Source organism: Dasypus novemcinctus, chromosome 1 (assembly GCF_030445035.2).
Source record: "Dasypus novemcinctus isolate mDasNov1 chromosome 1, mDasNov1.1.hap2, whole genome shotgun sequence".
NCBI lineage: Eukaryota > Metazoa > Chordata > Mammalia > Cingulata > Dasypodidae > Dasypus > Dasypus novemcinctus.
In genome coordinates, this window is record NC_080673.1 from 109,638,981 (window position 1) to 109,651,739 (window position 12,759).

The 12,759-nt window shown below is 35.0% G+C and overlaps 1 protein-coding gene across 2 annotated transcripts in view; it reads right to left on the minus strand.

Moving 5' to 3' along the window:
- GRID2 (glutamate ionotropic receptor delta type subunit 2) overlaps positions 1–12,759 on the minus strand; it is a 1,588,204-nt gene that overhangs the window by 259,913 nt on the left and 1,315,532 nt on the right. For both annotated transcript variants that reach the window (XM_058295409.2, XM_004470379.5), the window contains exon 13: positions 2,890–3,085. In XM_058295409.2, coding sequence (XP_058151392.1) covers positions 2,890–3,085 — 196 coding nt within the window. The remainder of the gene's footprint in view (positions 1–2,889; positions 3,086–12,759) is intronic.

Here is a 12,759-nt window from a genome sequence, read left to right on the forward strand (position 1 = left end):
TAGAATTTTTAAGTTAACCTTAGGAATATTAAACAGTAAAGATTTATAGTTACAAATCTCTCATACATACATTCTCTTAAGTAATCTTCAAAACCATTTTACCTATGGGTTTGTAGCTCTAATCAAACTGATATCGCTTTACATATGCATTTTATTTTATATAGACAAAATCTGTTTGAGACAGAATTTCTTATTGTCATGATGAAAATCCTGAAGCCCAGATATTTAAGTAAGTAGACATGTTTATACATTTTATAAGGAAATGGTTCAAACCCAAGCTGAACTACTTACAAAGCCAAGCTTTGTAGGAATTAAATTCCTACACTGTGATCATTTTACAGACCAGTAAAATCGGGCTCAGAAAAGCCAAGTGTCTTGCCTAAAGCATACAACTAAGAACTGGAAGAGCCAGAACAGAAAATGTCACATAAATGCTAGGAAACAGAGATTTTCTTAAACAGTCCTGAAGAGTTAGTAGATACATATGCATATATGCACATCTTGAAACGTGTATGACTAAAGATTCTATGTGGTAAATAATATCCTTTATCTTTATAATTTATGTATTATTTTGGAAATGACAGAATATAGGAGGTTTACCCAGTTTGCATTAATACAAAGAATATGAAGGGATATAGTGTGTGTGAGCATGTATGTATATGTTTGCATGAGTGTATGTAAGAACAGAAGAATAAAACAAGGCCTTATTTATAAGCCTTAATTTGACTAGCTAATATAATTTTTCTCTTGCAAAGTTACAAGAGTCTTTTATGATCTCACTATTTCCACTCTTATCTAACCCTTACCTATTTCCCCATATATCAGCTATATTGGCCTTCTTAGAATAATCATGACACTCCACTATTTCTCAGACTAAATAAAATCCAAATTCCCAACCAAAGTCAACAAGGTCCTACATGATCTAACCCCTGCCTACTAACTTCACTTCATGACCTCTCATTTCACAAGCTTCAACCAGGTTGATTTTATACGAGTCCTGGAATGCCCCAGGTTCTTCCTGCCCTCAGGCCTTTGACAGTGCTGTGCCTTGTCTGCATGCCCTTTCATCCTCTCTTCCACACAGTCAGCTCCTGGTCAAGCAGATTGTAGCTAATATTTTATCTCCTTAGGGGACATTACTGGATCTCTATACCTCAAATAGATTCTCTAATCTCTATAAAAGCACCCTATTCACATATTTCATGGCATTTATCATAATATAAATTATTTATTTGATTACATGTTTTATTTCCCTTTTCTAGCTCCCTCACCAAAGTCTATATTTCATGAATCCATTGATGACTTCTCTATTGTTGGCTTTTATCTTTAGTTACTAGATCAGTGTCTGGTACATAATTGGTACTCAGCAAATATTTGATGAATGAATGAATTAATGAATGAGTGAGTAGGTATGTTTGATTTTTAAATTTTTTATTGGGAATATGTATGTTTGGTAAAAGTAAAGAGAATGCAAATTCTCTGGAATGATACTATATAAAAAGTGATTGTGAAGAATGGGAAACTTCAGCTCTTCAATTGGAAAAGAAATAGAACGTTTGAATTTCTATTTATACTAATCCTCACGAAAGCAAATTGTTTTATCAGTAGACAATATGAGGGAAAATAACTATTCCAGGAGTCAATAGGCCTCTTTGGAAAACAAGAAAGAAATACTTGAGGATCAATATCTGGGCCCTGGGAAACTGAATAGCACAAGGGTGAAGTAGTTAGAGGTGATCGCTAACATCTCAAGGACATTCAGTTCCTTAAAGACATCATTAGCAATTTGGTGAGAGGTTTTGTGCCTGCATTATCAGTTCTCAAAATAAGTATAGTGTGTTGACTGCAAGAATTACTGCATCGACTTTAGGAAACTATAGCAACAGCAGTAACAGATGAAGGACACCACAAATACAGGCAGAGATTAACACTGGAATCTGTGGCAGAATAAGGTTTATAGCTATCAAAACAGTTTTTTTTTTGGCATGGTATTATTTAATCTGCTTTTCAAACAGGGAAATCAGACTTGGAGACCAAATTATTCTGCTGTGGAAGAGCACAGAGAAAAAGCATTCACAGTCATTGTTGCTCTTGCCAAATTCACTCATTCATTTATTCATCCCGTATTTATTTATTGAATGCCAGTAGCAGTGCTTTACACTGCACCAGCCACTGGAAATAATTAAAACCAAAAAACAAACACAGTAGGTTTTCTCACAGAGGTTGAGAGGGCCTGAGGAAGAAAGAATTGCTCTGTACATGTGCCTATAAACTATGGACCAGAATAAAAATTAACTTAAAATTTTTCACATGAAGAACTGTTTTTAAGCCTTTTTAAACAAGTTATGTCTAAAGGAAGGTTATAGAAAAATAAGCTCTTAAATAAAGATTTTTAGTCTTGTATATAGAAACAGACACTTATAGGAACCTTACTTGTTGACAGTTAATTTTTACTGCCAGATAGCTTCACATAATCACAAGAAAAGGTAAGGTTTTCACCTAAAAAAAAAAAGGTAATATAAAAAAAATCCCGAATCACATAAAATAATCTGATAACCTGAATGATAGTGCGAATGAGATTTGTAAAAAAAATCAGCCTTCATGTTTATAAGTCATTGACCCTTTTGTGAACAAAACATCAGCTCATTTTATAGCTTTAGGATTCCATTGAAAACTGATCCTTTAGATACATCTCAGAGGGCTTTCATTTTCTTGTACTGGTGTATTGAATCCCCTCAAAACCTTTTTTAAATCAACCGAAAATATAATTTAATTGAAAACTCTGTTTCAGAGTTAAAGGAAAAAAAAGAAATGAACAAATCTCAACTTACCAATTCAAATATAAGTTACAAATGGTAAAGACTATTAACAAAGACCTATGGCCAGTACCTTTTGGATGCCTGCTTGGGACTCCAGAACATTGTTCTCTGATCCATTGCTTCGGTTGATCATCCGCCACATTTGGGAATACATGCTGTCCCTCTCAAAGGGATTCATTCCCTTCATGCGGACATGCTCATATACTGCAGAGTCCAGGACTGTGCCATAAGGGATGTCCGTTTGCTTGGAAAGGTCCTGGAGAGACCTTGATTATTGAGAGAGAAGAGAGACACAAGGGAGATTACTGAATATTTTCAAGTGGAGATAAAGATGAAGGTATGCAGAGGGCAATATATATGAAAACAGATGCTAAATTGCTTTACTTATTTTGTTATCTCTTAATATAAAGTTGTGATATATTAAGGAGAATAGAGTATATAGTGTTTACATAAATTATAAGAAGATAGAATTGTGACTGAAGGAAAGGTGAAAAATTTTAGTGGTTTTCTTTTTTGTGTGAACCTTCTTTGGGAAAAACATCTAGAATATCCATCAAAGCAAAGATAAAGTTAAATTAGATATCTTTTTAAAAAAATTCAATAGATGTATGTTTCCTTTAAGGCTTAAGCATCTTTTAAAAATAATTACATTTTACATAAACAACATGTTTTGAGGCAAAGTGTATGCTTATAAATTTTTAGGGCTTAAAATAACATTCAGGATATTTGATATAATTTTCACCAACTCTAATTTTGCATTCAACTTTCTTTTAGTACTCTTTCTATGATATTACATTTGTTAGTAATTATGATAGTTATTATTCATGGAGTGGCTACCACATATATGTCAGCCAATTGACATACATTATTTTCATAGCAATCCCTCAAGTTCAGAACTATTTCATTCATTTTACAGAGGAAACATAAGTTGGGAGAGTAATTGACTTGATAAATGCGACAGAGTAAGTAAGGGTTAGAGCTAGGATTATGGGAGCGAATGTGCCGCAAGCCCTTCCTTGTCCGCCTCCCACATGGGAAGTCCCTGTTGGGCTCCCCGTGCCTCCTAAAGAAGATGATCAGCAGACGCTGCAACCAGCAGATGCCACAACCAGTTGATGCCACAGCCAGCAGATGTCACAGTCAGCAGGAAGCAGACGTGGCTCAAGTAGTTGGACACTTGTCCCAGGTTCAGGCGGTTGGACACTTGCTGTGGGAGATCCCGGGTTAGTTCCCGGTACCTCCTAGAGAAGATGATCAGACAGAGGAGGGGGTGGGGGAAGGGGTTAAAAAAATTTCAAATGTACATTCTGTCCAACCCCGGGGCCATAGTTTTTCCATTGCAAGAAGCTAGTTCCTATTAATTTCACTTTATTTGCTCAAGTGTGTGAGCATGTGTGTGTATATGTGTGTGTGACTTCTATTTATATTCAAATAGAATAAATTTCATGCTTCTGGAAAGCTGAATATGTTTACAGCTTTCTATTTCTAGGAAAAATACCCCAGGATTTTCAAATCAATCACTGTGTTACAGATGTTATCTACTTGTCCCGGGTTATCAGTCTCTAGATTGGTGACTGATTTCCTTAAATTTGAATTTCTGAGCCATGTCTATATTTCTATTTTGGGGAACCAATTACTGTTTCACTGGAACTAACTGAATGTGTGTAGTTGCTCAACTCTAAAGATTGACATTTACAAACAAATATGCGTCTTTGGCATATTCTTCAAAAGCAGATATCGGCATGCTTCAAATTCACTAACCTCTGGGAATGGGAGAGATGCTATGAAACACTATACCACATTTTGAACAACAGTAAATGCTTTTAGCACTATACAATCATGGACAGTGAATCTCATCTAATGTATGCATCTGACTTTTTAGTTCACAAATGGGATTTGCTAATGCTTTCCTGGGGGTTTTACAACTAACACTATCACTGGGCAAAAGTATTGGGAATACTTTTGCAGGTCACCAATCTCCATCATGAGCAAAGACGGGCCATGTGTGTTAGAGGATTATTTCTGCCACTTTTTAGTGGTAACACCCAGCAAAATTTAATCATCAGTTTATTGAGTTTGGTCCTCCATGGAAACTACCATAATTCTCATTTGCTCTACACATCTGCTGTCTAAAATGATGCATTGAAAATGTACCATTTGAAAAGGAGAATGTTCTGGAAACATTCTACAACTATAGGACTAATCCTACTATTTGTGAAAGATAAGCTAAAGTGATAGTGTACTTGAATAATTGAGGGCAAAAGTAGGAATAAAAGTGAGCCACAGGTGACTGGGGTACAACCTGCTAGCAAAATGACAGGGCATTTGCTTCTGGGACATACCATAATAGTATTGGTAATATAGAAATAAAATTTTTGTTTCAAAACAGGAGTTTACTGCTCATTACTACTGTTTCCAAAGGTAGTAGTAAAGCTGTATTAAAAATATTTCCCACTGTTTAGTGGAGGATGCTCTAAAGAGGTAACACAACAGGAAGAAATGAAACACATCCATGTGTGTTATAGCAGCAGGGCTCATTCAATTTCTATAAATACAAGGGTCATGGCTAAGTAGTTGTATACACTTAGTACCATATTGAAATTCAAGGTCTGTGGATGGAGAAAGCCCATGTTAGAGTTCATCGAACACCTTACCAGTATAAGGCTGGCCATATGCTACTTGGCAATTCTGTACTTAAGCAGAAATTAATAATCTTGATTCTAACTATCCAAAAGACTTCAGTTCGGAGGAGGTGAGATATAGTCTAGGGGTGGAATTTGTTATGCTTACATCTAAATCTAGAATCATTTAAAACTGGTCTGCTCTAATATTCACACTAGTAAAATATTATTAAATAAATACTACCTCTTAGTTTTCCATGAAAAACAAAAATGAAATCAAATGTTAGGATCTCTAATATAAGCAGGTTTCTGTAACATAATAACATCACCCAAAATAATAGTTTCACAACCAGCATGTAGGGTTTTAATGCAACAGATTGGCTGTTGAAACTGTTTTCTATGCAATAAATTATTTAAAAGAATAATAATATATTGCCAATGCAAAGTTCCTGAAATCAGGAAGAAAACAGTTTATTTTCAACACACTTTGAGCTTAGAATAGCAGAGCATTTTGTAACTTAGACCAAAGGTATGTTCCCTCTAGCTTCATTTCTGATATGAAGCTGAGTGTATAAATTTGCCTTGAGATATGTTTGCAATAAAAATTACAGCTTGTCTGATTCAGCACTGCACCATTATAGTACACAAGATAGCACGAAAGGTGACAAAAATAAAATGACAGAAGCAAAATGAAGAGAACATAAATAGCTTATTATAGGAAAAGAATGCTGTTTTAGGAGATCAACACAGACAGATAGCACCTATTATAAGGCGCTATTTTGCTATTTTGATGCTAATAAGATTTTACAGCAAGATAAGCAGAAATGCTATGACCTATGTTACACTTAAAAGAAATCCAGTGGGTTATTCCACAAGTGGTAATTCTAAAAAAATTGTATGTGAAAATCAAAATCTAAGATAGTATGCCCAATCATTGTTTTAAAACACTTAACAATCCTAAAATGATTAGTAAACACCTAATACATAAATTAATTTCCCATGGCAGAGAGTGTGAGCTATGGTGTGGACCACAGGCCATGGGGTGCAGCGATGCCCAGAGATATACTCACCAGATGCAATGGATGTGCATGATGATGGGGGAGAGTGTTACTATGGGGAGAGTGGTGGGGTGGGGGCAGTGGGGGTGAATGGGGACCTCATATTTTTTGGATGTAATATTTAAAAAAAAATGAATAAATAAAATAAAATAAAATAAAAAACAGTAAGCTTGTAAGCTAATTAATTCCCTAGTTTAAAAAAAAAATTTCCCATGTCAAACATTGGATTTTCTTTTTAAGATTTGACAATGTTTACCCAGGCCACAAGACAAATGGGCATTTAAGTGAAGAGTTATCTATAAATATGCTCCTACTAATATGCTCCATTTCTCTACTGAACCACATAAAACCCATATACACTCGCATAAAATTCAGCAAATGTTCATCCTGTCAATTTATCAAGACTGACATCTCCTCTCTCAAACCTACACCTCCATTCAGATACCCACAGTAATAAAATGAGTGTCTATTGCTATAGGTGGTGAATGATAGAAGAAAGCAAATGTCTTGTTGTAATCTGCCTTATTTTTTCAACACCTTAGTGAGATTCTCCTTTTATCCCAATACTGGTCTCAGCATCAGACCAGCTTCTACCCATGAGTGTACACATGCATCTATCCAATGCAGTGTCCCCATGATAAACAATACTGAAAGCTGCTAAGTAACTAATATTTAGTTATTTAAATTAAGTAGTTACATAATTATGAACATTACACATATTGAGGCCACTTCTGGGAAGTAAGTTTTAGAAATTTGAGTGGATCTCAGGGATGAATTGAAGAAGTAATAAAACTTAAATTTCTTTCAATCATTTAAAATTTATTGAGATATATGTGATGGTTTGATAGTAGATATATCTGATATCAATAGCTTTGCCATTGGATAGGTTAGATTTTTTTTTTTTAATATTTATTTTATTTATTTCTCTCTCCCCACCCCTGCGTTGTTTGCACTTGCTGTGTCTGCTTATCTTCTTTGTTTCTTTAGGAGGCACTGGAAACTGAACCTGTGACTCCTGATGTAGGAGGGAGGTGCCTAATCACTTAAGCCACCTCTGTTCCCTGCTTTGTTGTATCTCTTGTTATATTTTCCTCTTGTGTCTCTTGTTGCATCATCTTGTTGTGTGAGCTTTCTGCACCTGTCCATTGTACTAGCTCACTGTCTTCTTTGGGAGGCACCAGGAAGAAAACCACAGATCTCCCATGTGATAGGTGGGAACCCAATTGCTTGAGTCATATCTGCTTCCCTAGGTTAGATCTTGAAGTCATGCATTTCTTTATTAGTGAATTGTGAGATGTTAGGTATCCCTGTGAACCTCAGCTTCTTCATTTATATAATGGAGATAATAACAATGTCCTCCTCAGAGGTATGATGAGAAGAGCTGTCACATCATCATTTAATCAAGTGTTCTATTGTTTTAATATGAAAATAATTATTATAATGATTCCTCTCCCTAAAATGCCCCATGTCCAAAAGAATTTCTTTGTATGTGGATATTTTTTTTCTGGCAGAGGCAGAATGACACTTTATAAATATTGTTGAAGAGATGCACACATTCGAGTTGATTTAAATAATGTCTAATTTCCCTTCCAAGTATAAGATTTGTATGAATGTATGAATCTATGATACTAAATAATGATAACTCTTCATAGCAAAGTATTTGGGACATTCATCTGATGTTTTGTTGTGAAATTATGTTATGATGAATGTGTTGCTAAAAATAATTATATTTCTACAACTTTGTCAACTAATTAAAAAAAGACTTAATGCTTGGTCTCTCTGCAGTAAATTTTCATACATCATTTTTTGTATTTTCCTTTAGCAAGCTAATACCCATATACAACTTCTCAACAACTCCCATAAACCTCTCTGTTCCACCTTCTGTTCCCTTCTGTTTCCATCTATTCCCTCCCCTTCCTCTCTCTTCCTTTCCTTCTTCCCTCCTTTCTATACTTCTTGCTGTTCTTGGAAAATGGTTAAACTCCCTAGCCCTCAATGTACTTCAAAAATTTGGCTGCAACCTTTTTTCAATCTAGTCTCAGCAATGTCCTCATGTCTTCCTACAGTTTCACCATTCCTTGCTTTATCCACAGCTCCATGTCTTGGCACAGGAGGTTTTCTCAGCATAAGGTACTTTTACTACGTTGACCATCTAGTAAATTCCTTTTTCTTCAAGACTGAACTCTGCTCTCTAGTGCTCTTCTAACACTTCAATGTAGTCACATTTTAGAGGCGTGTTATAAAATGTCACTTCTTTGTCTACCTCATTAGAATATACATTGCTAGCTCTCAAGGACTGTTTTTTATTCATCTTTTAAACTTAGCAGCGAGTTCAATGACTGGAAACTAGTTGGCAAACAATGAGTCTTGTTTGTTTTGACTAGAGGTTTCTTTACTGGAAAGATACTTTCATTTTGTAAAGCCAGTGTTTCCATAATTATAGCATGGCAAAAAACTGGGACTTTTGCCATATATTATCAACCATTCTGAGGGTGACTAATCATGGCTAGCAGTATTTTGCAGTTGGAAAATAAACCTTTTATTTTAAATAAGCTTTGGAAATTTCCCTCATGATAAAATCATTGCCAAAACTTCATTGAACTTCCAGCAAATTGCTTGGCAAAGCATTTGCCATATATATTAAAAATAAATAAAAAGAAGACTCAAATAAACAGGACTGAAACAAAGTATTTGGGAAAGCTGAGATTCTAGCCTATATTTCTGGTAGACACAGGACTAGGAACAAGGTGGAAGTATTTCTGAAAAGGTTACTAACCTAAACAACACAGAAACGGCAGATTAGAAACGGCAGATTAGTAGGTTCAAACGAATGATTTCTGACTGAAATATCAGAAGAAAGATAAAATGGTAAATAAAATAACTAACATTTTAACTGAAATAATTTTTAAAAAATAAAAGAATTGGTGACTTTAGTAGCAAAACTAAGTAAAGTCCATAAAGAGACGAGAACAGTCACTTTGGATATTGAGAATTATTACAGAAATTTAAATTTTAATATTTTTCAAAGGTTGAGTATTTAGATAAAAAGGAAAGAGGAGAAAGTATATGCTCTACATATAAGAGAATGGAGTAGCTTCCATCATATGCTCTTTCACCTTCCTATTGGTAGACCAATGGACACATGTCTTTGAAAAATTACATTACACATCTTAGTAACTCCTCTTCAGGGAAGTCTTCCCATACTCCTCAGATAACATTTTTTAAAGAAAGTCTGATGAAATATAAATGTATGTGAATAGTTTATGGTGGGGTAAACAGGACTTTAATACTTCTTTATATCAGAGGAAAATTTTGGTTTGTAGATGGCTGGGTGCCAGACTTACCTCAGCGAGCTATTTGATTTCTTTAGGGGCATCCCTTTCTAATGAAAACAGACTTAGGAAAGAGTTGAAAGTTCCTTAGACCAGTAATGCTAGGATCCACATTTTAAAGGGATTAAGGTCAAAGTCATGTTAATAGAAGAAACATGATTTTCTCATATAAGATTAGATGGTAGAATCAAAAGTATAAATCATGGGGCAAGATATACTTCTTTAGGAAGTTCAGGAGAAACCCATCCACACCCATCTCTGGTAGAGAGAATGAACTGGCACTGAAGTGCTTGTGTCTTCCCTTCTCTCATAGTCAGAATTTTTTTGTTCTCAAGACAGAAGAAGCTCTTTGAATAGTAAGCTGAAGTCTGAGGCCACCAAGTTTGAATAATAGCAGGCAGGGCAGAAGGTGAGGGCTCCTTGTCTTGTGGAAGTAAAGAAGACCCTGATGGAGGGAGTGGTTTACAAGAGGTACCATAGGAGGACCAAAGATGATTGGAGATTTAGGGAGGGTCAGTGGATGAGGGAAGCTCCATGCAGAGCACTCAAAGAAGGCCAAAGAGGTACAGTCTTCTCCCATCTTTTGTCCCACTGTTCTGTTCTCTCTCCACTCCTGTTCTACACCATCTACTTGCTCCTCAAACCCTCTGTTATAAGGTATAACAGAGAAAATTGATAAAAAAAAAACAGTTTCAGTTTCTCTGAACTCCCTCAGATTGCTTAATAGATCTTTATTTTTGAGAACTGTTTACATAGCTATCAGAATTTCAAGTGTGTTTGGTATAGAACATTTGGCAGTACTCAGGAAGAAGACAATTCTCCCCTCCTGAACACTGTCCCCCTTTTGTGGATTATTAAACATGGAGGATTGCACACCAGCAGATGGCTCTAAAGCTTGAGAGATGTAGTAGCATTTCCCACACCCTTCCCTCCCCTAGAGTAGTCAGAGGAATCCCTGTGCTCCATGGGGTATGTAAAAGAGGGTCACAGGTAAAACTGGACGTTCATATAGAGAAGGTGCATTAGAGAATGATGGATATAATGGGCTACTTAGGGAAACATCCTCCAGCACTTGGTGAGGCTTGCACTTTCCATGCACCTTCACAAGTTGATTCAGACTTGTGGATAAGCTAGGTCATTGTTCAGGGCTCAAAGGTAGAGGCCAACATTCTGTCCTTCTTACTGTGTTAGGTATAACCAATAAAAATGATTGCTAAACCTTCTTTCAAATGACAATGTTATACAAATGCTAGGAAACAGCTATCTGAAAATCTGATGGGCTTGTCTTACTTATTGACCCATATTATAAGTTAAGACTTAATTTTATCATGCCATTAATCCTGATATGTGGCAGACACTATTTTTCCACCAGAAGTACCATAGCCTTAACATCGCTGACAGAATTATTATTTATGACCCTTTTTTTTCTATTTAGAATGGCCTATTAGCTAAATAAAATAGCTTTTCATGATACATACACACCCACCCATGAATTCTATAAAATTTTAAAAAACTTCTTTACAGTACCTTTTAAATTCTGTAGTTTTTCTTTGTATAGTATAAATCAAGTGCAGTTTCTTCCTGAATTATCCTGAAAATGAGGTAATGCTTATTTACCCCAGGACTGTAAGAATAAAAATGGAATTATTCTAAACTTATATGGCCAGCATTTCATTATGTCAACAATGGTCATCCATTAATTGTGAAGCATATGTAGAGATAATAACCTCAAATAATCCAATAGAATTTAGTAGTGGAATAGTGGATTTTTATATTCCTATATCCTTGAAAATACAGGAAGCGCTTGACTAATTCTCATGAGTTTACCTGAGGAAAATAAATTTTTAAAATAGTTTTAAGAGAGAATCCTAATATAATATTAATATTAGACAGTTGAAGGTGTACCTAAAAGTACATAAGCCAACTCTTAAAACTGACTTTACTTCTCTTCCTAAGGCAGTATAGTGACTTGGAGAAATTAAGGCCAGGAAGTCCTTATTTATGCCTAACCTAAAACTTTACTGTGTCACATGAATCTCTCATCTTCTTCATAGTGAGAATGGGCAATAACTCGCCACCATTGTGGGTGCAATATTTCTTTATGTAATAAAACATTATATATGCATCCTTTAGCCATCTTCTTGTTGAGGTACAAACTAAATTCTTTTAGTTATTAGCCACAGAATCTATTATCCACATTTTTACATTGGTATTAAATAAACTACCTTTTCTATTATATTGTAAATTTTGCATAATTTATGGACCTTATAAATAGCCATCGTAGTCTTTAAAAGGCCTGAATAGCTTTTTATTGCTAGATGAATTTGATAATTTTCTTTATAAATGCCAGTGCTACATTTCAAAGTTATAATTAATTGATGGCTCATCCATTTTGTAACCAACTTCATTACCCAATTTTGAACTATTATAGGCACACATGCAGAAGTTTGTCTTTTTGTCTCTGACTTAATTATCACATTTGTTGCTATTAAACTTTATCTTGCTTCTAATCACCTTGTTTAATTTGTCAAGGTCCTTATGAATTCTTAGAGTTTAGTTCTAGTAAATAATCACCCCTACTCAATATAGTGTAATCTGCATATTTAATAAGCTCACTCCCTATTCCATACTTCAAATCAACACAGAAAATGTTAATTAGAATCAGGACTGATGCTGACTGTGGAAAAAATTTTATTCAATATACCCTCCAAGGCTGACATTGAACCATTGATCACTACCTCACATATGGCCCAGTAACAAACCGTGATACAATAATACATAACATCATGTGAACAATGACCTAAATAAAATATATTGTAGATTCAAATGAGGAATCAATAGTAATTTGTAGCCTTTTTTTTTTTTCTCCCAACAAGTTCGTTTGAGGAGCTCAAAACATTAATCATATTATCAAATTTTCTTAGTGGAA